At 39.9% G+C, this 26991-nt stretch overlaps 1 protein-coding gene across 1 annotated transcript; it reads left to right on the top strand.

Moving 5' to 3' along the window:
* Window positions 1–494: 494 nt before the first annotated feature.
* On the top strand, window positions 495–25843 carry iqub (IQ motif and ubiquitin domain containing). Its single transcript, XM_044124771.1, has 12 exons — window positions 495–858; window positions 1519–1605; window positions 2183–2317; window positions 7966–8146; window positions 15308–15551; window positions 18844–19054; window positions 19151–19326; window positions 23571–23741; window positions 23827–24003; window positions 24579–24827; window positions 25263–25448; window positions 25576–25843. Exons 1-12 carry the CDS (start codon window positions 519–521, stop codon window positions 25675–25677), a joined length of 2259 nt encoding a protein of 752 aa, XP_043980706.1. The 5' UTR covers window positions 495–518; the 3' UTR covers window positions 25678–25843.
* The last annotated feature ends 1148 nt before the right edge of the window (window positions 25844–26991 follow it).

Below are 26991 nucleotides of genomic sequence, written 5' to 3' on the forward strand. Positions count from 1 at the left end.
GTAATGATCTTTACATTCATTAAAGGTGCACCGGTAGCAACTTTTTGGCCGATCACGATCTTTAAAAATCTAACTTGCTGAAATTTGTTTGTGTGTGTGCACAAAATATAGCAAAAGAGTTGTCAATCATGGAGTGACTGTTGTAAACTTTGCAAGGAGAAATGACCTGGTGCTTGGGGCTGTCCATCAGCCTTTCATGGTCATGGTGGACAGTAGCTGATTTTTGTGACCTTGTAGGTAGATGAGGCTTGTGGGTAGGATCAGTTCCACAAGTAAGTCACGGCCAAGTGCCGACCACCCAAAGGGAAATATAACTATGATTAAGTAGGGCCCTAGGGCTGCCCCGCACCTTGGCTCATGCCCAGGGGCCCACGCCCTCGTGAGTCCGGCCCTGGTGATCCTTATACCAAGACAAACCGGTTGCTGTGGCAACATGTAAACGTTTTACTCAGCTGTTTTAAACCTACGCCTTTGAAAGCTTAGGTTTGTAATTTGCAAGCCTTTTTTTTCATTGATAAATGAACAAAAATATAGCAACGGCTTTATGCGAAAATGTAGATATTGACGGGTTTCCAGGTTTTGATCTCGACGCGGTTTGTCGTGGATTTGTTGCGGTCAGACTTTCTTATAGAATATTTGTTGATTTAATTTCAGTATTTCTCTACCGAGATATCCTCACGCTGCCAGTTCAAACCACAATGAGCAAACCAGGAGAAACCACAGACACAGAGGAAGAAGAAGAAAACGAGAAGACTAAAGAGAGCCTGCAGACAGTTGGAAGTACTACAACGCAGCCACCAGGGGGCGGCAGAGAGGAGGAGAGCGAAGACGGCTCCCGTTCAGATGAGCCCAGTGCGAGTAAGACAAAAAAAACAACAACAAAAAAACAAAACTGAGAACTTGGCCAAAAGGAAAGTAAGAGCTGTTATTCTTTTTACCTTCATAGTCTACCTGAAGACACAGACACACAGACTGTCTACATACATGTTCTGTTTTGCTCGGTGGAAGTGGTGACACCTGATAATACGTTGCTATGCTGAAGCAATATGATGCTGTTCAGCCTGAGCCTGAGCATTAATCATGCCAAGGAATGGAAAGAGTGTATGAGGAAGCATTTAGTAAAGAGCTGTATTAAGGTAAACAGGCAAATGTAATCAAAAGCCGAAATAAGCGCAATGGCCTCCTCGCTCCTCCTCAGCCACTTTTTGTCTTGTTTTTTTCTTTGCAAATGTAGATCAGGACATTAAAGACACTGGAAGTTGAGCTAGGTGATCTATATGATGATCTGCAACAGAAAACAGGAAATGTTCAAAGCTCCATAGAAAAATATTTTTATTTCATCTCAAGCTATCCTAATCAACTTGTATTTGGATTTTTATTTTTATTCAGATTTATATTAAATTCTGAAGGGTCATCTAGAATTTGTCTGTCATAAAGTAATTACTATAAAGATCTACTCATAAACGCCGTTATTTTAGAAAGCAAAGTGAAATTCCTTCCTTTTTGTGTGTGATCTAGCTGTTCTGGATGCTGTGGCCGATCAAATGTCTGATGATGCTGATGAGCATGATGATGAAACGAATGTTAAAAACTCAACAGCTACAGGTAAGCATGACTGCAACCAGACACTACAGTACAGCCTGCTGGGCTCCGTAGTTTGATCAGTGATTTACAGTATTTGAGTTTGAAGGAGAAGTGAAACATCAACTGAGAGCCTCAGTTATTTTGTATTTGTATTTGTTTCTGTATTTGAGATTTTTTTTAGCAGAGCTACAGCATCTTCCTCATGTGTACCATGTGGTGCTGTTTGTAAAGTTATGATCTGCAAGTATTTGGGATATTTAACGTGTCCCATTATTTTTTTTATTATATATACTTATATTCATGCTTTTTATTATTTATTTATTTGTTATTATTATTGGAGCATTGCAACAAAATTTTGTTCAATATGTACATTTTAAATGTGCAGTTCAATGACTTTTAAGTCTGTCTGTCATAGGAGAAAAATATGGAGGTTCATTTTCAAATTGTATGCACTCGACAACATGGACAATGTCTGAAATGACTGTTTTTTTTTAAACTCTTAAAAATGTGTCATATTAATAATAGAAATTTAACATAGAAATGTCCCATTTCAGCAGTAAAGACAATGTGGTGACAGACAGTCTGTGTATGCTTTCAGTGAAAGTTTTGCTGGTGCCAGAGGGTCATGTGATGACCATGGCTTTCGTCATCGGGCTCACCATTGAAGAGATAAAGCATCAACTTGCCTCAGAACTGAAAGTCCCACTGGAGGTGCTGCAGCTCTACCTGAATGGTGAGTCCTTTGCTTTAGCCTCCAACCTCACATCACATTGGTGTTTTTTCAAATTAGTCCTGGTTTGTCACATGAAAAACCTTTAAAAACTGCATGTGATTTACCTTCCAGTGTGTGGCAAAAATGGATTGAGTACATTAAACATATCTATTTATTACATTAATTGAAAATAAAACCGGAAGACTAAAGATGGGTTGGAAGCTTATTGTATATCAGACTTTATTGATAAAAATGTTTTTAAAATGTCCATCCATTACTCATGTGCATACAAATTTGAATGTGAATTTGAATATTTTTGAATTTGAATTAAATGTGAATAATTGTTATAATGATGGATCACAAGGATCCATTTTAGGACCACTACTTTTCTGCTTTTAATGAATCACCGACAAGTTGTGAAGATGTCCATTGCCAGCTTGGTGGATATTATCTTGTCGTATTTGTAACTGAAACAAATCCACAGCAAGCTTCAGGAGTTTTCAACTGGCCAGTGGTAGAAGTCTCAGAGGAGTCCTGGAGGACCACTGCCCTGAAACTTTTAGATGTGCCTCTGCTGCACCAGCTGAACAGAATAATTAGACCATTAAGGCTCTGGAGAACTGATCTACACCAGGAGGAGGTCATTAAACCATTTCATTGCAGTGTTTTGTACCTGTGGCTCATCTAAAAACTGCAGGACAGCGACCCTCCAGGACTGGAGTTTGAGACCTGTGACATAGATAAATCGGCCGGCCGATAAATCCATATACCCAGTTAGAACTGCCTTTCCAGCCAGGGACTGGTTACTGTCTGACCTGCCTTGATGTTCATAATAAATGTCTAGAGAAGAATCAGCTGACTTGTGTCTGCTTAATCAGATGATGGAACACACAATTTTTGAAACATTAACTGATGATGAAGAAAATCCAGAAAGTAGATAAATTCAGATATCTGGATGTGTTTTGGGCTCCCAACTTAAATATAAATCTCATAAATACTGTTAAAACTAATTTTAACTGTTTTCCTTTGATCAGATCATGTTTGTTTTTACTCGTCAAATTCAATTTCTATGCTTTGACTTAGATTTTTGTTAACCAAACTAACCAGTCAGTTTTAGACCTGGGATGTTTTACAAAGAAGCTCTGAAAGTTTCAGATCAAAAGCCAATGTGAAGGCAACATTATGAAGTTTAACCTCCTATGTTTTGATTGAATTATTTTAATAAAGCTGACTTTTGAATGTTTCACCAGCCCAGTCCCTCAAGTAAATGATGTTAAAGCCACACTCCCTATGGAGCAGACAGGTAGCACTTCAGTCAGATACAGATAATCTCTAATCTGTATTTGACTGATATCTGAAGGGCACACTGTAAAATGTAAAAGTAAAGTGTACTCAAAAAGAAAAGTGACCTGAACTCATTCCAGCTTACTCTGTTGACTATACTAACTTAAACTTAGCAAAGACAACTTTCTACTGAGGCAAGTAATCAAACTCATCAGCAGCAAGTAACCCGAACTTGGAGTTATGAGTGAGCAAAACGCATCTGCATAACCAGCAAAAAACTCGGCATCATTCGGCAGCTCTCGTTGAACGCACATGCGCATTGGACACTGACGAGTGACGACGTGTTTGAAAGAAACGCCAAACTGTCAACAATACGGCGGTTGCTGCAGCTAAGTTTTGTCACGGTAAGTCCCACTGTTTTTTAGCAAACTTATATTCGTTATCTCGGCCGTATAATTCATCCATAAGTCCAGGTTTTGAGGTTAACTTTATGTGTAATGATTTAGCGATGCCTGGGACTAACGTTAGTCGAAAATATCATGTTTATTTAGTGGCAACGAGATGGAGCGGCAGAGCAAAAAAGCTGTCCGGGGCGCAAAACAAAAAAAGGAAAAGGGATAAGGATAAAGATGTTGGCGGGTTTAAAAAGCCGCTGTACTGTTATAGAAGGCTTATGATGAGTAGACTGCCGTAGGTAGGGCAGCTGTAAACTATAGGAGAAGCAGCCGTGATGAAGAAGTGTAGGGTCACCAGATTTGGGTTTCTGAAAAGGAGGACACTTCTTTTTTTGTTGGCGGGGGGGTAGAATCGGCGGACACACAGGCGCCAACGGGGGGTGGGGGGGTAGAACCTGCGGTAGCACAAGAAATCGGTAGTACATGTGCTACCGATTTCTTTGCCATACAAAGAAACCTGGAATGGAGCAGTGGAACGGAGTGGCAATGTAATCACAATGCACTGTAAGCTATGTAATGTGTTTTGAGGCAGTTGACCAAAATCCCGGACGATTTTTAAATTCCCCCCGGACATTTTTTTAGGTCTGAAAAGTAGGACATGTCCGGGAAAAAGAGGACGTCTGGTCACCCTAAAGAAGTGTTATGTTGATATGTAATTGTGGTGTTGCTTCTATTGTTGTTAGGACTGCGAAGACCCAGACGTGTCTCACACCCCCATTGGGATCCTGACCATCATTCCTGAGGACAGGCAGGCCTCCACTGACTCACTGCACCTCCAGTCTTCAAGTACTGCCATCATTTTGGAAGGAAGTCTTGTCATGAATGATCTTGGGAATCTTCCACATGCCATGTGTTTGCTCTTTGGACTTATTTATTCTCTGAATTTGGAGTACCCTCAACAACTGAAGTACACCTTTGACTTCATCCAAAGGGTGCTTCTGTCACTTGGACATAAATCCCTAAAACCAAAAATACAATCACTCAAAAATCTTCTGATGCAATGAGTGAATGTGATGTGACATTATGGATCAACGTTGTTATTGTTATTGGAAAAGTGATTTTTATTTCTTTTTAGCTACTTTACTTGAAGATTTTGAGGCAATCGGTTTCCTAACTTTTTTTAAGTAAAGTGAACTTATTACTTTTTACAGTGTAGGAGTAAAACACACAAATGTGCCTAGAATTTAATCAAAAATAATAACAGCAAAGGAAAATAATACATAAAGTGCTGACCAGTGTGAGGCGTACCAGCCTCAGTAGTCACAGATGGGTCTTAATGAATCTTAACTGTTTTATGGCTAGCTGTTCCAAATCTGAGTAGATGCACTGTAAAAAGTAATAAGTTCACTTTACTTAAAAAAAGTTAGGAAACCGATTGCCTCAAAATCTTCAAGTAAAGTAGCTAAAAATAACTATGTTTAGACCACTCAGATAAAGGCAGTAAACTTGAGTGCCGTTAACTCAAAATCATTAGTAAAGTTGACTATAAAATGTCAATTATGACTACTTCAAATTGTGAGTTATGCCAATTAAGCAGTACTCATAAAAATAAGTTATGCTTACACATTTAAGAGTTCACATTACTTGCAAAATATCAGGAAACCGATTGCCTTGATATGTTCAAGTAAGATGAACCAAAAGTGTTAAGTTATTGGAACGAAGAGCCAACAGACAGTTTGAATGGAAAAAAATGTTTAATAATTAAACAAGTTTACCTTAAATACAAGGTTCTCAAGTGTGGTTACATACACACTAAACTGGAAACAAAGTTTTCCACAGACTTTTTTAGGGGAAAAAATGACACGACTTTTATTCTAGGGTAGCCTTCAATCTAATATTGAATCCTTCAAATGGCCCTCAGTCTTTAAAACTTTGAGAATTCCTGCTTAAATGTCTTTGCTGACTGGTGTGAAACAAAAACTCAATTCTCAATACTAGAGCCCAACATTTATCATAACATTGATAAAGTAAATAGTGAAGTAGTGAAGTGAAGTAATGTTTCTCCTCATTAACATAAAACCATTTAGTAGTCTGCAAGTGCAATGATGCTCTCTCCAACAAAAAAAGAATCAAACAAGAAATAAAAATCACTTTTCCAATAACAATAACAACGTTGATCCATAATGTCACATCACATTCACTCATTGCATCAGAAGATTTTTGAGTGATTGTATTTTTGGTTTTAGGGATTTATGTCCAAGTGAGAGAAGCACCCTTTGGATGAAGTCAAAGGTGTACTTCAGTTGTTGAGGGTACTCCAAATTCAGAGAATAAATAAGTCCAAAGAGCAAGCACATGGCATGTGGAAGATTCCCAAGATCATTCATGACAAGACTTCCTTCCAAAATGATGGCAGTACTTGAAGACTGGAGGTGCAGTGAGTCAGTGGAGGCCTGCCTGTCCTCAGGAATGATGGTCAGGATCCCAATGGGGGTGTGAGACACGTCTGGGTCTTCGCAGTCCTAACAACAATAGAAGCAACACCACAATTACATATCAACATAACACTTCTTTAGGGTGACCAGACGTCCTCTTTTTCCCGGACATGTCCTACTTTTCAGACCTAAAAAAATGTCCGGGGGGAATTTAAAAATCGTCCGGGATTTTGGTCAACTGCCTCAAAACACATTACATAGCTTACAGTGCATTGTGATTACATTGCCACTCCGTTCCACTACTCCATTCCAGGTTTCTTTAGTATGAGAAGAATCGGCAGCACATGTACACACATGTGCTACCGATTTCTTGTGCTACCGCAGGTTCTACCCCCACCCCGTAGGCGCATGTGTCCGCCGATTCTACCCCCCCGCCAACAAAAAAAGAAGTGTCCTCCTTTTCAGAAACCCAAATCTGGTGACCCTACACTTCTTCATCTTGGCTGCTTCTCCTACAGTTTACAGCTGTCCCACCTATGGCAGTCTACTCATCATAAACCTTCTATAACAGTACAGCGGCTTTTTTAACCCGCCAACATCTTTATCCTTATCCCTTTTCCTTTTTTTGTTTTGCGCCCCGGACAGCTTTTTTGCACTGCCGCTCCATCTCGTTGCCACTAAATAAACATGATATTTTCGACTAACGTTGGTCCCAGGCATCGCTAAATCATTACACATAAAGTTAACCTCAAAACCTGGACTTACGGATGAATTATATGGCCGAGATAACGAATATAAGTTTGCTAAAAAACAGTGGGACTTACCGTGACAAAACTTAGCTGCAGCAACCGCCGTATTGTTGACAGTTTGGCGTTTCTTTCAAACACGTCGTCACTCGTCAGTGTCCAATGCGCATGTGCGTTCAACGAGAGCTGCCGAATGATGCAGAGTTTTTTGCTGGTTATGCAGATGCGTTTTGCTCACTCATAACTCCAAGTTCGGGTTACTTGCTGCTGATGAGTTTGATTACTTGCCTCAGTAGAAAGTTGTCTTTGCTAAGTTTAAGTTAGTATAGTCAACAGAGTAAGCTGGAATGAGTTCAGGTCACTTTTCTTTTTGAGTACACTTTACTTTTACATTTTACAGTGTAGTCATAGTGGTAAAGCTTCAGCTGTCTGAAGACTGGACCTGAAACAAGCTGCTCGTTTCTTTTTACTTATGGAGGATTGTCTTAGGTCTTCATGTTGTTGATGTTAGAATTCTAAGCAAAGTAGAAATGCTTCGTAGGCTACATAATGCTGCGACAGACTGGCGACCTGTCCAGGGTGAACCCCGCCTCTCGCCCGGGACGCAGCTGGAGATAGGCACCAGCAACCCTCCCGACCCCATTTAGGGAAGAAGGGCGTACAGAAAATGGATGGATGGATGGCTACATAATGCCAACACTATACAGATTTCTATGATGTTCTGCTTTGTTTTAACATTTAACCTCATATTATGATCTCCAGAGTGTTTGGTTTAAGAAAAGACAGAACCTCAGATCACTGTTTTGCAGGTAGAGTGGTGGAGGAGAAGCAGAGCCTGATGGAACTTGGCATCCGACCTCACAGCTCCACCCAGATGGAGATGAGCTCCTCAGACCCAACTTCTTACCCGCTCCGCCTTCTCCGCCCCCCAGAACATGACAGCATGCCCGATGTCATCACTGTACGGGTCCAAAAAGGTAGGCCTCAAACGTAATCAGTAATTACTTAAACCCAATGCTGAAAACAAGAATTATTCAAAATTTTCATACTGAAAACTTAAATAAAACGGTTCTGTTTTGTTCCCAGCATTCAGTAGAACAGAGTGGAATCTGGAACTGCTTCTACTTTCATTCTCCTCAACAAAACCCTCTGTGGGTTTAGGTTTATGTCATATGGTAACAATAGGGCAGGAAGAGCTACCATCTTGAAAAAACGGGCCTCAAACAGGCCTAAAACCCGGTGGTTTTAGGTGTGATTGTCCATGTAAAATTTTGCCTAGAAGTTCAAGACCAAAGCTCATCTTCTACATACGGTAGTTAAAAGTAAGGGACAGTGATTTGTGAGTGGAAATGTTCAGATCACTGTGGTGAGTCCCGTTAGAAGTCCAAAGAAACGCAGAGTCGCACTCCGGGGGTAACTTGCACTTGCTGTTTATTTCTTAATCTGACAAAATTGTGTGGTTCTAGAAAGATAAATAATAATACAGCATCAGTGTCTGAATAATCCCTAAATAAATGACCTAAATAATATCACAATTACTAAATAAAATCCATGTTGTGTGGCTCTTATTGAATGTGCATGTGAACAAAGCCTGCTATCAATTAAGGGTAAAAATTGAAATATTCGGCTAAATAAACAATACCCTTAACTTCTAACATTACTTACTTGTATTTCCATGCACACAAATCAAACGAGGTGAGAACAAACTGCGAACAAGTTAAACAATACAAAATGCAAACGGTAAACATTACAGATCTTCATCTTCTTCATCTTCTTTTTTATGGCGGTTGGCAAGCAACTTTTAGATGTGCATTACCGCCATCAACTGGAATGGAGTGTGGATCGGGATGCTACATATATATATCTCTCCCACCTCCGCCCCAAAAAATAAACTAAAAAATAAAAATACATAAATTAATAATAATAATAATAATAATAATAATAAACAAAACTTATATCTTCTCTATCAATTTTGTTTTCTGAAGGTAATTTATTAAATAACAAAAATATTCAGAAGTAGAAATTTTGTCCAAAGTATTTTGTATTTTTAACTGTAATTTATTTTCTTGTAACCGACAAACTAATTCCCGTCTCTCAACAGAATATTTAGAGCAGAACAACAAAACATGTTTTACTGTCTCTTCTTGACAACAAAAATCACAGTTTCTTGTTGGATATTTTCCCTTTTTAAATAATGTACCATTTAACCCTGTCTGACCAAAACGTAATCTAGATGTAATGTTTAATAATAGATTGATGATAGCTCTAGATTGGTTCAAGTCTTATTTGGCCAAGCGTACTTTCTGTGTCTGTCTTGATGCCCGTCGGTCCCCCTCTGCTCCACTGTGGTGTGGGGTCCCACAGGGCTCAGTTCTAGGCCCTCTTTTTTCTTGTTGTACCTCCTTCCTCTTGGCTCTATTTGTAGAAAATATGGAATTGCTTTTCATTGTTTTGCAGATGACACACAGATATATTTACCACTAAAGAACCTAGACTCCACCTCTCTTCGCTCTCTGTTTTTATGTCTGGGAGATTTGAAGGCCGGGTTGGCTCTAAATTTATAGAAACTTAAAGAAGATAAGACAGAGGTGGTGATTTTTGGCAGATCCACTGTAGATTCCCTGACCAAACTTGGCTCTTTGGCCCAGTATGTCAAGCCGGTTATTACAAATTTAGGGGTCAAGATGGATGCTGGTCTTAAGCTGGAAGCACAGATTAAAGCCGTTGGAAAATCCAGCTTTTTCCAAAGTAAAACCTATTCTTTCCAGAAAGCAATTCGAAACAGTGATCCATGCATCTGTGACCACACAGCTGGATTACTGTAATGGACTTCATATAGGAGTCAGTGATCTCTATATTTCCCAGCTTCAGAGGGTACTCTTCACTCGCTGATTTTAAGTCCCTTCTTAAGACCCATCTTTTCTCTTTGGCTTTTGGCACAATCTGAGAGGTTTCACTTTGTTTTATTGTGTCTGTATATTAAGATGTATTTTATATTCAGTCTTTTCTATTTAGAATTGCATTGTATTTTATAATTGTGTATAGCACAAGGAATTTGTTTGGCAGCCCATGTCAGCCAAAGAATGACAGGTCCCCTTTGAGTGCTGCGTTTTAAACCTTTTGAAATTCTTTGCATTCTTAGTCTTGTGTAATGCAGTTAAAAGAAAGACATGGCTGCAATTTCTCTCCTGTTGAAGAGGGGTAAGGATCCCACTGCTTGCGTGTCTTAAAATCCACATTTAAGAGCGACAGGGGCCTATAAGATTTTTGCTAAAATACTCGCTACTCGGCTTGAGATGGTGCTTCCTCAGATTATTTCGCATGAACAGAATGGTTTCATCAAAGGTCGTCATTTGTTCTCTAATAGTCGTACACTAATGAATGCAATTTTTTCAGTTCATTCCCCCACGTCTCCGGAGGTGATCATTTCTCTTGACGCCGAGAAAGCCTTTGATCGCCTTTGATCGAGTACCTCTTTGCCGTTCTCGATAGGTTTGGTTTTGGTGGGAGGTTTTTGGCCTGGATCAAACTACTTTATTCATCTCCTCAAGCTTGTATTGTCACTAACTCCGTCCAATCTGATTATTTTCCGTTGGGACGTGGTACTAGACAGGGTTGTCCTCTTTCTCCTCTCTTGTTTGCGTTAGCCATTGAACCTCTTTCTGCTGCGCTAAGATCCCTCTCTTCTTTCCATGGAATTATCCGCTCTGGTGTTGAACTTAAACTCTCCTTATATGCAGACGACCTTCTCTTATATGTTTCGGATCCCTTACACAGTATTCCTCCACTTTTGGATTTTCTTGAAAAGTTTGGATCTTTCTCTGGCTACAAAATTAATTTGCTTAAAAGTGAATGCTACCCAGTAAATTCATTGGCTTTGGAACTTGGGCAATCTGACATTCCTTTTTAGACTCAGCCCTTCAGGGTTTAGGTACTTGGGAATTAATATTACTCGTACTCTGCCTTCAATGTTTTCTCAGAATTTTGCCCCCCTAGTCTCTCAAATCGCATCAGATTTTCGGAGATGGAACTCTCTCTCTCTTTCACTAATTGGCAGAATTAATGTTATTAAAATGAATGTTCTACCGAGATTTCTTTTTTATTTCAATGTATCCCTTTATTCTTGCCGAAACAGTTCTTCAAGTCCCTGGATCAGATGGCTTCTTCATTTTTATGGAACAATAAGGCCCCCAGATTGAGGCTTTCTCTATTGCTACAGTTCACAACAAGTGGTGGTCTTTCCTTACCCAATTTTGCAATATATTACTGGTCTTCACATATTCATAAATTGATTTTTTGGCTAAATTCACCCAATCTGTTCTGGTGTAAACTTGAAATTCAATCAATATCTACATGTTTTTCACCTGCCTCAATTATCTATTCATCACTACCAATTAAACTTCCCTCTGTTATTACAAATCCTATAGTGCTCTCTACCCTTAAGATCTGGTCACAATTTAGGTTCCATTTTAAATTTATGTCTCCCTCTAATAATTAATTAATTTATTAAAAAATCATATATTTTCTCCTGCGACCACAGAGTTTGGCATGAGAGAGGCATTTGTACAATGAGAGATCTCTACAAAGATGGTCTATTTCTTAGTTTTACTGAGTTGTCCTCGAAATTTAACCTACCTACTTCTCATCTGTTTCTCTATTTCCAAATTAGACATTGTGTTTCTTCGTTGTTCCCAAATTTTCCAACTCTTCCTGTTGACCCACTATGGGTCGACCTACTAGTTTTGAAACCCAATCTGAAATCACCCTTTCTAATATATATGGAAAGCTTATGGGAATTGATCCCGACTCATCGGGTAAATCCAGAACTCTTTGGGAACGTGAATTGGGTGTTGAACTGTCTGATTCATGGTGGGATAAAGTTATTCTCCGTATACGCCACAGCACTCCATGTGCCAGGTTACAGCTTGTACAGTTTAAAGTGATAAACAGAGTCCACTTCTCAAAATCCCGTCTTTCTAAAATTTTTCCTTCGATTTTGGACCAGTGTGACCGGTGCCGGACATCTCCCTGCAACTTAAGTCATATGTTTTTCTTTTGCTTGAGTTTACAAAAATTTTGGGACTATGTCTTTTCCACACTCTCAGGGGTTTGTGGAATCCAGATCCGAAGCGATCCACTAATTGCCATTTTTGGAGTTCCAGGGACCTCACTTAATCTGTCGGCCCTGCAGGGGGAGCTCTTGGCTTTCTGTTCTCTCCTTGCCAGGCGCTGCATTTTACTCTGCTGGAAATCTCCTATACCTCCATCTACTTCTCAATGGCTTAATACTGTTAGATCAGGCTTAAGGATAGAAAAGATTCTATTAACAGTAAAAGGTAATTCAGCAAAATTTACTCACAAGTGGGCACCTCTTATGACATTCATAAAATCTCTGCCTTTATAATGTATAGATTGATGTGACTGACCCATCATGTCATGTGACTTAAATTTACAGAATAATTGAGTGAAATGTTGTTGCCTTTTAGCTTCTCAATGCCGTCCAAACCTCCCTCCAAACCACCCCCATTTTTTTTTTTATTTGTTTATTTATTTTTTGGTTGTTAATGTATTCTTTTTTTATGTAATTATACTTATTTGGTCTCGTTTTTGTTATGTCAATACGGGGATAAATTCGCTACGGAAGAGGGAAAGAAGGGGGAAAGGGGAGAAGAAGGAAAGAAAAGGAGAGAGGGAAGGGGGAAAAAAACAGTAAAAAATGAAAACAAAAAATCGGAGAAGTCATGTAAGCTTTGCAAAATGTATGTAATATCAATGTATGTATGATCTCCTGATAAACAAATAAATGATACACAGCAAAAAAAAAAAAAGAAAAAAAGATATGGTGTGTGTCACCATTTCTGTTCATTACTTTTATGGACAGAATTTCTAGGCGCAGCTGAGGTGTTGAGGGGATCCGTTTTGGTGGCCTTAGGATTGCATCTCTGCTTTTTGCGGATGATGTGGTCCTTTTGGCTTCATCGGGACGTGATCTGCAGCTCTCACTGGAGCGGTTTGCAGCCGAGTGTGAAGCGGCTGGGATGGCGATCAGTGCCTCCAAATCCGAGGCCATGGTCTTGAGCCAGAAAAGGGTAGAGTGCCTTCTCCGGGTCAGGGGGGGTGTCCTGCCCCAAGTGGAGGAGTTCAAGTATCTCGGGATCTTGTTCACGAATGGGGGAAGAAGGGAGCAGGAGATCGACAGGCGGATTGGCACAGTGTCTGCTGTCAAGCTGGCGCTGTACCGGTCCGTCGTGGTGAAGAGAGAGCTGAGCCAAAAAGCGAAGCTCTCGATTTACCGGTCGATCTACGTTCCCACCCTAATCTATGGTCATGAGCTTTGGGTCATGACCGAAAGAACGAGGTCATGGATACAAGTGACCAAAATGGGTTTTCTCCGTAGGGTGTCTGGGCTCTCCCTTAGAGATAGGGTGAGAAGCTCAGTCATCCAGGAGGGACTCAGAGTAGAGCCGCCGCTCTTTCACGTCGAGAGGGGCCAGTTGAGGTGGCTCGGGCATCTGGTCAGGATGCCTCCTGGACGCCTCCCTGGTGAGGTGTTCCGGGCACGTCCCACCGGGAGGCGGCCCCGGGGAAGACCCAGGACACGCTGGAGGGACTATGTCTCTCGGCTGGCCTGGGAACGCCTTGGGATTCCTCTGGCGGAGCTGGTGGAAGTGGCTGGGGAGAGGGAAGTCTGGGCCTCCATTCTGAAGCTGCCACCCCCGCGACCTGACCCCAGATAAGCGGAAGAAGATGGATGGATGGATGGATGGATGGATGGATGGATGGAGGACAGGATGAAATCAAGTTTTAGGATGCATGCTTCCAACAAGGACAAGAAAGTGGAAGAACCAGGCATAAACCTGAAAGTAGCTATTTGATGGCTGATGATGTCCATCTGTCTCTCCAGCACAGAAGTACAAGCTACTATTGCCAGACAATAAATATTCACATGGAAAGATGGATGGATGGTTTCCTAATTTAATCTTCATCACAAACTCCATCAATATGGAGAACTATGGGCCTATGTATTTTCAGGTAGTTCGTTTTGAAAATACACGGACTTATCAGTTTGCTGGAGCTCTCAGCTCATCAACTTTATTAGGAATTGATGTTATAACCACGGAATTTATTATTTTTCGTGTGGGTCCCCCAGCAGAACATGTGTTTAATTACCAGCTCTCATGGACTCAGAGGTTCACCATCGGAGTTTTCATAGTCTGGACCGCTGAAGTTAGCTTCTGATTGAGTCTTGGAGAGTCCGTAGCTGCCGGCTGTGGTGGATGTGCAATGTGTACATACCGTAACAAAAAAAACAAAAAAACAATACTGTGGCTGAAATCAGTGCCTATATTTGGTGTACTGCAAGTACAGTCAAAGTTAATAAATTAGAATGAGTTCCGGAGAGACTCATCTATTAGATTAAAAGTACCTTTTGAAAATAATGTTTAAGCATGTATTTAAACATCCTTCACTGCTGGTATATTCTAACACGCTTTGTTGTCATTAGCTGTAACCAAACAAGTCCTAATTATTATAAATAAAAACTTTGAAACATCCCTCTGTGTGATTAATCTGTAACTGGTTTGTGAGCTGAGTTACTAAAACACATAAGCATTAATATTACAACTCATTAAATATGAGTGCAGTTGTAAAACAAACGTCAGCGTTGGTTTACCGTCCAGCAACCGGAGGACTCCCGAAGCCTCAATCAGAAGCCAACTTCAGCGTCCGCTTCGTCCAAACTATGAAAACTCCGATGGTGAACCTTTTTTCTAATAACGATGTCAGTTTTGGTCCTCCATACATCCATTTTTATTATGTTTTATATAACATGTTGAAAGTATTTGTTCTTAACCTTTGCTTCTTTGTATTTCTCAATTTATTCAGTATTGCAAAATTAATCAAAATTATTTGTACATATTATTTTTACATTTCTATAAATATGTAGATAGGGTGTTTTCATTTTTTTTTTTAATGAAAAAATTGGTATTAGTATTAGTATAGCCTACACTGCTTAGAGAAGGGCTGTCTAAGTCCAGGCCTCTAGAGCTACTTCCCTGCAACATTTAGATGTGTCTCTTTGCAAACACACCTGAATCAAATTGTCAGCCTCTGTAGAACTGAATGAGCTGCTGATGAGGGAATGTGGTTCAGGGGCATTGGAGCAAGGATGAGACTGACTTTCTTAGAGAGTAAGAGTTTTACACTGAAAAGCATTTGTGTTTTGTTTTCTCCTAAACAGACAGTTGAGCTGAAATCTAAGCTGCAGCAGTGTTCTGTGAACATGTCCACTCAGATGACTGGCATTGGCTGTTACGTGTCCTGTGCCAATGACAAGTTGGTAACTCCTGGGAAATATGTGACCGCTGATGAGTATCATGGCAGGAGGCTAAAGGCTGTGAGTGAAACTAATTTCCTTGTTAAAAGACGCTGTTTGTTTTTTTTTTGTTTTGGGAGTTTTTACGTCATGAAAAGATTTTGTTGTTATAAGTTACCATGGGCCTCAACAGGCTGTGACTGTGAAGGAGCTGCAGAGATCCACAGCTCCAGTATGAGAACCACTCAGTAGGACTGCTGTGAGTGCAGGTCTGGGAGACTGGCAACAAGCGCTACATAGTCCAGCTGTACTGGGGACAGCAAACAAACTCCTACTATTGTTGACTTAAGTGCAAAAAGTGAAAAACTGCATATTGCTCTGAGACATTCCCACCACAAAGCATGACAGTGGTAGCATCATGCTGTGGGGGAGGATATTTTTCAGCAGGGTCAGAGAAGCAGTTGAGATAGGATGGCTGGAGCTAAAGGAGAATCCAGGGAGGAAACCAGTTAGAGACTGGAGGAAGTTGACCTTCCAGCAGGAGAACCAGCAGAACATCCAGCCAGAAATATCAAAATGTACTGTATGAACCCGTAAGAGAATGGCCCAGTCAAAGTGACAAATGAAATCCAATACCAGCTGTGCTTCCTTTGACCATATAATTGTTTAAATTGTAATTACAAAAAAAATTATTTAATAATAACACCCCAATTTCCAGAAAATACTTTTTTTTCAATTTAGTCTTTGCACTAGGATGAGATGGTTTTTGGCTTGTTCAACATTAGTGTATTTCACAAGACCACTATAGAGTCCATTTTTTTTGCATCAACATGAGTTACGAGATGAAGAAGACGACATTAAGTGGTAGGAGGATCATAGTGTGGCATTTTTTAAAATTAGTTTTGAATGAACAAAATTATTCACATGTCATTTGAATTGTGTTTCTTTAATAAAAACTCTGTAATTGTAAAATGTTTCAGCATTATCGAAAAATCAACATAGAAGCTGCATTTTCATGATAAAAAACTGAGAATCTGTGGTGAGACCTGTGAACTGATGTTCAAAGATGCTCTTCATCCTGTCAGACTTAGCTGGAGCTGCTTCCTGAGGAATAATTATGTTAGTCACCCATATCCCAAACCACCTGCAGCAAAATGTGCGTCTATATGTTGTCAAGAAATCTGGTATGAGAGTGTGAGATCTGTCCAGGTTCATGCAGAAAAACAGATCATAAAAAGCCTAAGAGACTGGCACAGCCTTGTGTGTTGATTAATAATGATTACTCAATGTGTATTCTCTGTATTTTAGTATGTTCTCTGTAACAATGAACCAAAATCAAATAATCTATGGTTGTTGAAATGCAATGAATTGATGTTTTATATAAAGAAAACTTTATTGATTAAAGGTGATTGTAAGGTTAAATGTATTACAGAATCATAAGGAGAAGTAAGGTTAAATGTATTACAGAATCATAAGGAGAAGTAAGGTTAAATGTAATACAGAATCATAAGGAGAAGTAAGGTTAAATGTAATACAGAATCATAAGGAGTAGTAAGGTCAGAGTGTGGGTGCGACTTTAACAAATATGTGAGTTTAGAGGATGCAGTGGCCTGATCAGAATCAGATGACTTCCTGATTGATCAGAGTCAGCTGACTTCTTGAGAAAGGAGTCTTGTCCTACGTGACTGGGCCATTGTGACCAGGGCACAAGGTTGACGTGACCGAGTCATAAGTGTCACAAGTGAATTAATGTCGCAAGGGAATTAGTGTCACAAGTGCCTTATTTCCCAACCTTCGACAGTTACGGTCGGGGCCTAGTTGCGCATTCCTAAAGTTACGGCACAGTGTTCTCTCTCAACGGGGCCTAGTTGCGCAGCGTTCTTTGTCTCTCTCTTTTGGTACACTCCCATGGAGAGGCGTTCTTTGTCTCTCTCTTTTGGTACACTCCCATGGAGAGAGAAAAAAGTATAAAACCATGAGACCGAGGTGATACGATGTTCTTCGTCCCCGGCGGCTGAGATTCGACAAGTGCAGCGATAAGACCAGCAGAGGACCACGCCTTGGAACCAGGGGAAACGAGAAGCACCTCACGCCGGACACAGAGGGCGAAGATCCACCGACCCACCGCCTTGGTTCCTCATCTGATATCAATACTCTGCACTCGACCCAATGATCTCAAAATTACATCGCAACGGACTTGGGGAACTGAACAAAAGTCACAGGATCGACCAAGAGCTGTTCGGCTGGACAAAACGGACAGTTCATTTTGTTTCAATTCCAAAGAGGATTTACTTTTCCAAGGATAAAGACTCTGACCAAGAACTACCAGGACTTCTGTTGCCGAGATCCAATTCCATCGATGGGTATGAGTTGTGCCGCACCCCAAAGCCTTATTTGACCGATAGATGACAGTGTAGGGAGGTTATTAGGTAATAGGTTAAATTGATCTAAATTTTATTGATTTTCTTTGTATGGTAATCTCAAGTAAATTCTGTATGCCTGTCATTTTCCTTGCTAAAGCTTGCTTAATAAATACATATACTTTAAAATTCTAATTAGGTTGTGGACATTGAAATTAATTGAGTCATTTGAATCACAGTTCTTCTATTTATAGTAAAATCAGTATACATGATTCCAGTAATGTGGTGGCTTCAGACTTTCCTTTGTGAGTGTAAATAATGACCCTGGGACTTAAATCCTAGTCACTAAATAATATCTAGCCGTTAACAAGTGCACGTTACAATTTTAGAAAGGGAACTACCGTTAACAGAAGTGGTTATTGAAGCTATGCAGCTGTGAGGGCTACTTAGTTGATTGTTTCTTAACTGAAAAGGGTCATAACTTCTGGATAGGAGGTAGTTAGAGCTAGACGAGTCCCTTTTGCCACCAGTTTAAATAGATTATCTCTTATAGATCTTGTTCAGGGTAAGACCCAGGTCTTAGAGATTTTCCGGACCTGTTAGACAGAGAACTGGTCAGTAGTCAGCCCGAGGAGTTGTGAGAAGAGGGAGGGGCTGGCTATTGCATAGTAACAAACAATGTGCAGAGTCCTTTACTCCTTACTCTTACGCCTGTGAGGTCCACAGGACTTGAACGAGAGAGTTTGGTGTGGAAGAAGTGCTGACCTTAAGCTCAAAGACCACCTCTGGGATGGAGTCAGACTGCTGCTCCCAACACCAGTGTCTGACCCTAAAAATAACCTTTGGAAATATAATCAAATATTCCCATAAACACTTTGAACCCTGACAGAAATCTTAAAGCTGCCACCCCCTATTAAAATGGGATCTTGTTACATTTTAGAACAGTCTAAAGGTCGAGTGACCAAAAAAGCTGTACAAAATGTGTGAATGTATGTATATTCTTTGTTTCCCAGGTTATCTGCCTGCAGTCCTACATTCGGCGATGGTTAGCCCAGGAGGAAGTGGAGCAGCTGAGGAGAGAGCGAGCTCGCCGCCTCGCCTGGTTCGACCTTCAGGAAAGAAAGTGCAAAGAGGAGAAAGAGGCGCAGCTGAGAGAACGCCGCAAGCGCTGGATGAACCCACAGACCAAAGAGGACTTCAATTTGCTCTACCACGCCCTGCAAAGTAGGCCTGAGACCAGGGGCTGAGGATGTAGGAAACATCTGTAAGGTGTCTGGATATGTATAATCTCTCTTCCTGCCTGTGCTTTTTGCTTTTCAGAGTGGAGGACTGAGGAGGAGGAGCAGATAGACTGCAGGCTACGTGGCGCGGAGAGGAAAGCAGCTCTGTGCGTGCTGTTGGAGCAGGAAATGGAGTTCATCGCTGCCATTGGCCGCCATCAAATCAACATAGATGCTATCAACCAAGACAAAATTATCAGGAACTTCTTGAATAAGGTCAGAGGTCACTTTTCTGCTCAAAAGGCTCACTGAAAACCCAGTACTTTAAAACATCTTTAAGGTCAAGATTGACATTGTTAGACACACCAGCTAAAGCACAGGTTTCACACTCTGCTGCACCACCTGAACAGAATAATTAGGCTATTAAGGCTCTGGAGAACTGATCTACACAAGGAGGAGGTCATTAAGCCATTTCATTCCAGTGTTTTGTACCTGTGGCTCATCTAAAAACTGCAGGACAACGGCCCTTCAGGACTGGAGTTTGAGACCCCTGAGCTAAAGGCTAACATTCACCTATTCACACTCATAAACACGCACATTTAACACCAATATGCATATTGGTAGGTTACCTTTGGGTTTAGAACCTTGCCCAGTGGCACATCCACTCATCCACACTATTTTTCTGGGATTAAACCAATAAAAAAAGTACGAATTTGTTATTTGCATGATGGATCTTACAGATTGGTTTCTTATTAAACAAAAACAAAGTTTAGACTCTTAACTTGATACTAGTGAGTTTCAGGCATCAGACAAAACAAGCATGTGTATGAATTGAGAAACGGGGAGGAGTAAGCATCTGTTATCCACCACAAATATAAATTTATGTTCATAGCAGCAAAAAAATTACTTGGTATAATTTTAAGTATTTCCAGTCATAGTATTTGAATGTATTTTGAATTTTTTTCTATCATGAAATTGTAGGATTTTTTTTTTAAGTTGAATGTCCATCCCAGTGGACATCAAGAGTTAGTGTATGTTGTACAACGCCAAATTATTCAGTGTTACTGTGCATTTATGAGTATATCATAGCCATTTTGCGGTTTTTAATGATTTTTTGTTGTTTTATATTTTCAATGATAGAGTATAAACTCCCAGACTTTCTTGAACTGATTGTACGTCGAGAATTATCTGATCTTGAGTGCTTGGATATAGGAAATAAGCTATGTGAGAACGGGAATTAGATGGTAAATTGAAAAGTAAAGCAGTCCTAGTTTTTTCAAAGTGTCTCATCCAGAGGTGTTCAAGCTATACAGTGAATCAGTGGGAGATGTTGCCTTGCTAGATTAAATTGTCAGTCTGTACCACACAGAAATCTGGGAGAAAAGTCAGTGTCCAGCAGATGCCACAAGCCATAATACACAGGAAATACGCACTTCTACTGTAACACCTGTAAAATCCAGCAATGCTTTGTGCCACACTGAGACTGCTTCAAGGGTGTTCATCAAAAATGAGAGATTACATGAAAATACCCAGCAAGCTGATGCTTCGTCAAAGGTTTGGTAAATGTGTAATCCGTTTGCATTACTACAAATAATAACATGCCGATCCATTTGAAATTTCAATGACATATTGCTGAAGTCAAAACTACATTTTGTATTATATATTCTCTAATCAGACATGCACACTGATAAAGAAGCAGACATCCAGTTTAAAAGGTTGAAATCATGCCGAATTAGATATTATATGAAACTGTATGAGAAAAGTCTAGAAGTTTTCAAGACATTCTACGCTCATTTAGTCGAGATGTCCATTATAATGGACATTAAAAAAGCATATTAAAACATGAGATAGGAAACATGTCTCCTTTCCCCTCTATTTTTCTGAGCTTAAAAGGAATAAAAATCAGCTGAGTAAAAATTTTTGGTCCACTAGAAAATACTAAAGGGAAACCGGTTGTGATGCATCTTCTGTGCCGAGGATCCTGAGCATGTGTCGAGTAATCCAGGAGAATTTTTATGAAGTGCATATTGAGGCTTGTGGTAATGGAGCAGGTTGTGACGTTTAAAGCCTCACAAGCGGGCTGTACTATGTGACTGATTCAGGAACTGGTTTGTCAGTTTGCTTGCAGATCAAAATAAATGGCAAAACGCTGCCATTCCACCCATCACATTTTCTTCTTTTAGGATTTTATTGCATGTGCGTTTGCAGTTCATTGGAGCGTCTTTTGTCCGATGGACCCAATTTTCTCTTTTCTGGCAATGTTATATCTCCAAATAGTTTCACACAACAGTAAACCTTCACCTATGTCAAAAAACCAGCACAGTGAATCCTGTGTGTTATAAATGCTTGTTGAGAATGAGATGCAGTGGAACCAGGTTGTAGTGAACTTGATGTTAATGAAGATGAACATCAAATCCAGGCACCACAGGTGAGCAGTGAGGTTAGGAGTTCAGACACTGGTAGCAACTGGAGAATAACATATGAAAGAGAGACAGAGAGGGAGGGAGAGAGAGAGAGAGAGAGAGAGAGAGACAGATAGACAGACAGACATGCCTGCCTGCCTTACACAACAAGGATCTGACAGGGACACAGGTGGAATTAAACACACAAGGAGATAATCAGGGGAAACAAGGAACAGCTGGAGACAGTCAAGGGGAAGAAACAACAACACTGAGACTCAATGATCTAGAAACAAACAAAAGTCAAATCCTTAGGCTGCCCTCTAATTTCTAGTGTTTTAAAAGTATAAGTATCCAATTGAACTGTAATGATGTATTATTGAGGCATTACTGCGCTCTGCAGAAAGGCAGGAGGAATCACCAGGTTTTCCAGTGCAATCAGGTCAGCTGAGCTCAGCCAAGTCATTTTAGGATGCAAAGATGATACAGCACACATCCTGTGGAACATTGGGAGGTGACAAAATATTTTATCCCAACGCTTATAAACCTGCTGATGCATTTCTTGCTTAATCTTCTTTTCTTTAGCAGACAGAATCATTTCAAAACAGAGAACTACCTAAACCCAAGCACAGTTAAAGATTTTATTTTTAAGTAATAATGTAATTTTGTTCTATAATGATATAGCTTGATTAATCATAACTCTCTCCCCCATTTGTTTCCAGTTTTCTTTTTTGATCCAGCCAATGTTTCCTATAAACAGATTAAGATTATAAGAATTTATGTATCAGAATCATAAACAACATTTTTATTTACTTGTTTATTCAGTATAAGATTCATAGGTCATGTTGTTTTCACGTTGCCTATTTTGTATTGTCCACTTGATGTGGCAGTAGAGCAACTGACTCATCAGCTCATGAGTCCAATGTGAAGCCTCGATGCTTCATGACTCTTCATCTCGCCTCACTAGAACCCAGCTTGCATCAAACCACATTGACACAAAAACTTCAGCTAAATCCCTTAGTACAACACAATTACTGATAAATACAGAACATCCAGACAGTATTTCACTGTTTTCACAATTTGTTTTATTCCAGCCTTTTTCCAAATATTTCCTCAAAATCCTACACACAAATACCCCATAACTACAATGTCGAGTATGTTTTTTAGTTCTTTGCAAATTACATAAAAACAGAAAACCCAGAAATCACATTTACATAAGTATTAACTGCCTTATCTCAAAGTGCACTTATCATAGTTTAAAATTCTTCATTTTCACATGTAAATAATTCTCTTATGATCTATATAAATCTGAGAGTCCTTCAGGTGCATTTAGGTAAACTCCATATTGGTGTGTGACCTTTGACCTGCATTGACAATTGTGGGACCTCATGTAAACAGATGCTTGCCTTTTTCCAAATCAAGTTGAATTGAGCACAGCTGGAGACATGTCTCCAGGATCATCAGTGGAAGCAGCTCAGTTTAGATCTTCATTAACAACATATTAAGTAAACATATTAAGCAAAGACTGTAAATACTTTCATAAATGTGATTTTGAATTTTTCTATTTGTAATGAAGAAGCAAAACATAAAAAAAATACACAGTCTTAATAAGGTGTGTGTGTGTGTATAGAATTTTGAGGAAAGATTAGTTTAATAAATTTTGGAATGAGGCTGTAAAGTACCAACTGAAAAAGGTGAAGTGCTGTGAATACCTTCTGGATGGACTGAAATAAACACATCCTAGTCCTCAGATGCCATCTCATTCTAGAATCTTGTTATTATGATGACCTGGTTTTTCCAGAGTGATGCTGTCCCCATGCTCAGCTCTGTTCCCCAAGACAATAAGAGAACTTCCTTACAAAGCAATGGCATAATTTAAGGAAGAATCACCAGAACAATTGTCAAGTATTAATACAGCAAAGCCACAATGAAACACAAATTTTCTCCCTTTTTGTGGCAAGTTTCAGGTTTAGTACACCAGATTTCAGAAATGAGGAATGAGTAGACATGCAATAAAAAAGCAAGTGGGATCTTCAACCTTGTGGCAGTGAAAGTTGAAGGTGTGTACTGTATAGTTTTGCCATCAGCAGAAATTCTAACAGCTTGGTGGACCCGGTCCAGGCAGCTGCTCCCCATCAGTGGCGATCAGCCACAGGCCTTCTGTTTGAGATGGACTCTGTGCCTGACATCAGAGCCAGGGCGCTGAAGGAGATCTATGATGACATCAGCAAGTTCCCTGTGGACCAGCAGGAGAGACAGAACTTCCTAGAGAAGCTGAGAAACACTGTTATGGTAATATTCTTGAGATCACTGAAGAGGTCTGCTGTCTGTGCTTCACAGAGATGCTGACATCACTGAGTTTGCTTATATTGGACAGGAGCATGAGTGTCAGCTGGTGTGGGACATCATTGATCTGATTGACAGAGAGATTGACTTGATGGGTCGAGATGTTAAGGAGCATAATCTGGAGGGCCTGAGGAAGAGGATCTGCACTCTTTTCCTTCAGTACATCAGAACACCGGCGTTTAACCCCAAAGTGATCAAACTGCTAAAGGTAAACCACATGATGTTCATGGTGCTCTTTATGTAAAGCCAGAGGGTTTACTGTGTTCAGTCATTGATCAAAGCTACCTGTCTAGATCTCTAGATCAGTGTTTTATCCTTTTATCCTTTCTGAGACCTTTCAGCCTACTTCATGTTGTCAAGTGATTTCTTGATTACATTATATATATAGATATACATATATCTATATCTATATATATCTATATATATATATTAATTGAAAAATGTTCTCTGTATTTACTCCACTTTTGATATGGCATTCTTTATAGTGATATTGAAAAGACTTTGAAAGCAAAGGAAAATAGATTTTTATTTAACTTTATAAAGCTGGGCGATTATTATCATTTTAGCCATGCAGAAGTATAAATTTGGCACCACTGGATGGAATCATTGAAAAGGGAAACAAATTATTAAAAACAGCAAAGTTTATAGGCAGAATAAATCTATTCTTAATACATGAGCTACATTAATAACTATCTGAAGTAACATAATCAAAATGTCCTTGGACATGTTGGCTTTAGAGATGTGTGTGAAGTGAATCTCAGCGTAACATGGAGTCTGTTCCAGGTTCACAAGAAACCAACTGAGCTGCAGCACGACATGTTCTTCTGCCACGGGTGCCAGCGCTACCTTTGGTCCGCCGACTTTGGTTCAAGTACCACTGGCTGCCGGAGTCGTCGCTGCCGAAACTGTACCAGCCTAGACAACATTGCAAGATCTCGAGATGACAACTCTGTGTACCAAAGCATCCTGAGGAGGTTGAGAACTGATGAGCTCCGCCTCAATCCAGAAACTTCCATCCCCTTCTTGCTGCAGGTAAATGCTACTCTCTGTGCGTGTGAGCAACCCATGGCTCGCTCTCGTTTATGTGAAGCCCTGTCAAACTCAGTGGCATACATCAAGATTTCTTTAAGAGAACACATACACTTCAAGTTTACAGGTGTATGGAGATATAGGTTTATCTGAAGACAATTAAAGGGCGAAACAAACATAACTTTCTGATTGGCTTAGTTAAAAAAGATTGCTTATTTACAAATAACATACATTATTTACTGATGTTTTCTTTTCATTAATTTGAAAGAAGTTTTTTTTTTTTTACAAGTACGGTAATCAAAACAATCTAAAGAGATTTATCTAAACACACAAATACCAAAATTCAATCTTGAAATTACAGGGAAACCACCAAAATAAATCTAAATTACACCTCAAACAGCCCAATATGCCTACATGCTGACCTTTCCCTCTGTCCAGGTGGACGACATTCGCTACCTGATAGAAAAGGTTTGGGCTTCCTGCTCAGCTCTGAATGGCAGCAGAGACATCTACAACCTGGTATTTGCTCGCTGGGATGTCCAGGAGGACTGGAGCCCCTGGAACTGCATACTGTTGTCCAAAGAGGAGACGTCAGCTCACACACAAGTAGAACACATTCATAAGGTTTGTTCAAGTGGCTGACTGTGGGTGAGGTTTCAGCAAAGTGGGAACACAGGTTTTGCTGAATGTATTTTTCCTGGCCTGACCACATCCAGTTGTCTGACTGAATCTTTCTAATCTGTGTTTCCAGGCATATGAAACTACATTTATCCAATGGGTTCAACAGAAACACTCAATGGCACGACAACACTTCAGCAAGAACCCAGTTATAGCAAAGAACCTGGGCCTTTAGCCAGGTGCTGCCCTGCACAACCAGTTTGTCTTCTTAGCCTGTTGGTCACTAATGAGAATCCTGACCACACCCCAGCAACCCCAGGACATTAACAAATCCTGTGTCCTCTCACTGCTTCTTTCAGACATGTTTGCCTTATGGGTGAAATAAACAGAACACTTCATGATTTTTATTGTTCCTCTGATTCAACTGACTGCTAAATCAGTCTCAATATGAAGGGAAGGTTTGTAGTGTGTGAGAATTTCTGTATGGAGTGGGGTTTTCACTAGAGGCTTAAGCAAGGCAGTTTTCACAGGGGACAGACTGTTGGGACTCTGGTCATCTGAGGAGATAAACATTGGAAAAAAGCTGCTTAGAACTGGCTGCACTGCTTTGAACAGTGTTTAAAAACTCCAGTGACCATGGAGCAGAGCTCCCCTAGTGGAGAAAAAACCCAAAACTTTAGTATATTTCAAACATACTTACATTTTTGTAAGTACGTTTTACGTATACTAAGTATTAAGTGAATGATATATAAATATATACGAAGTGTACTAATAGCATGCTTGTACTAATTTTGACATTATAACTTTAAACACACTTAAATATATTTGTACCACAATACACTTTTAAGAAACATATTAAATAAAAGTATACTTTAAGTGAACAAAATATGTATTTGCTCACGCGTACCAATGAAACAATATGCTTTTAAATATATTTTGTGTGTCTTATAAATTATATGCTCAAAATAGAATTTTTTTTAAATTCACTTAAAGCTTACTTTAAAAGTTAACTGATACATTGAAATTTAAGTGTGTGGTGTGTTGCTCGGCAGGAGCAACACACCACACACACGAACAGATTCTACTCACGAACATCCCGATTCCAGAAGAAAATCCAGGAAAACCCCCCAACATACCAAACGTGAATTTAGAATAACCAAAAATGGATGACGATGTAGAAGCAGTAGTGATAGTTTGTGGAATCATTTTAACTGATAAAAGACGTAACAACAAAAAGGTGTTTGATAAAAGACAGCGGGAGCACCCGCTCTATTTGCTGCACTATGATTTGGAGGTGAGTTGTGTTTTTTCGTGGTACTTTCAACTGAATAAACATAACCACATATAAACATAAATAAAAATGACCTTTACATATAGTAGGAAACATTTCCACTTATCACCTTCGATGTCCAGGTTGCGTCTCGTCGACTGTTTGGGATCCCCCTTCGTTCTTACGTCACCACGCTTTCTGATTGGCTACCTGTCACGTTCAACAGGCTGCGTTTCGCTCCCAGTCAGGGAAAACCCCACAGGCTGCGATAATCGGGCC

This window comes from Gambusia affinis, linkage group LG08, assembly GCF_019740435.1.
Source record: "Gambusia affinis linkage group LG08, SWU_Gaff_1.0, whole genome shotgun sequence".
Taxonomy (NCBI): domain Eukaryota; kingdom Metazoa; phylum Chordata; class Actinopteri; order Cyprinodontiformes; family Poeciliidae; genus Gambusia; species Gambusia affinis.

Coding starts and splice junctions, on each gene's coding strand:
- iqub (XM_044124771.1), top strand. CDS start 519: ATGAACAAAAATATAGCAACGGCTTTATGCGAAAATGTAGATATTGAC. Junction 19,055..19,150: donor GCTCTACCACGCCCTGCAAA/GTAGGCCTGAGA, acceptor TTTGCTTTTCAG/AGTGGAGGACTGAGGAGGAG. Junction 25,449..25,575: donor AAGTAGAACACATTCATAAG/GTTTGTTCAAGT, acceptor CTGTGTTTCCAG/GCATATGAAACTACATTTAT.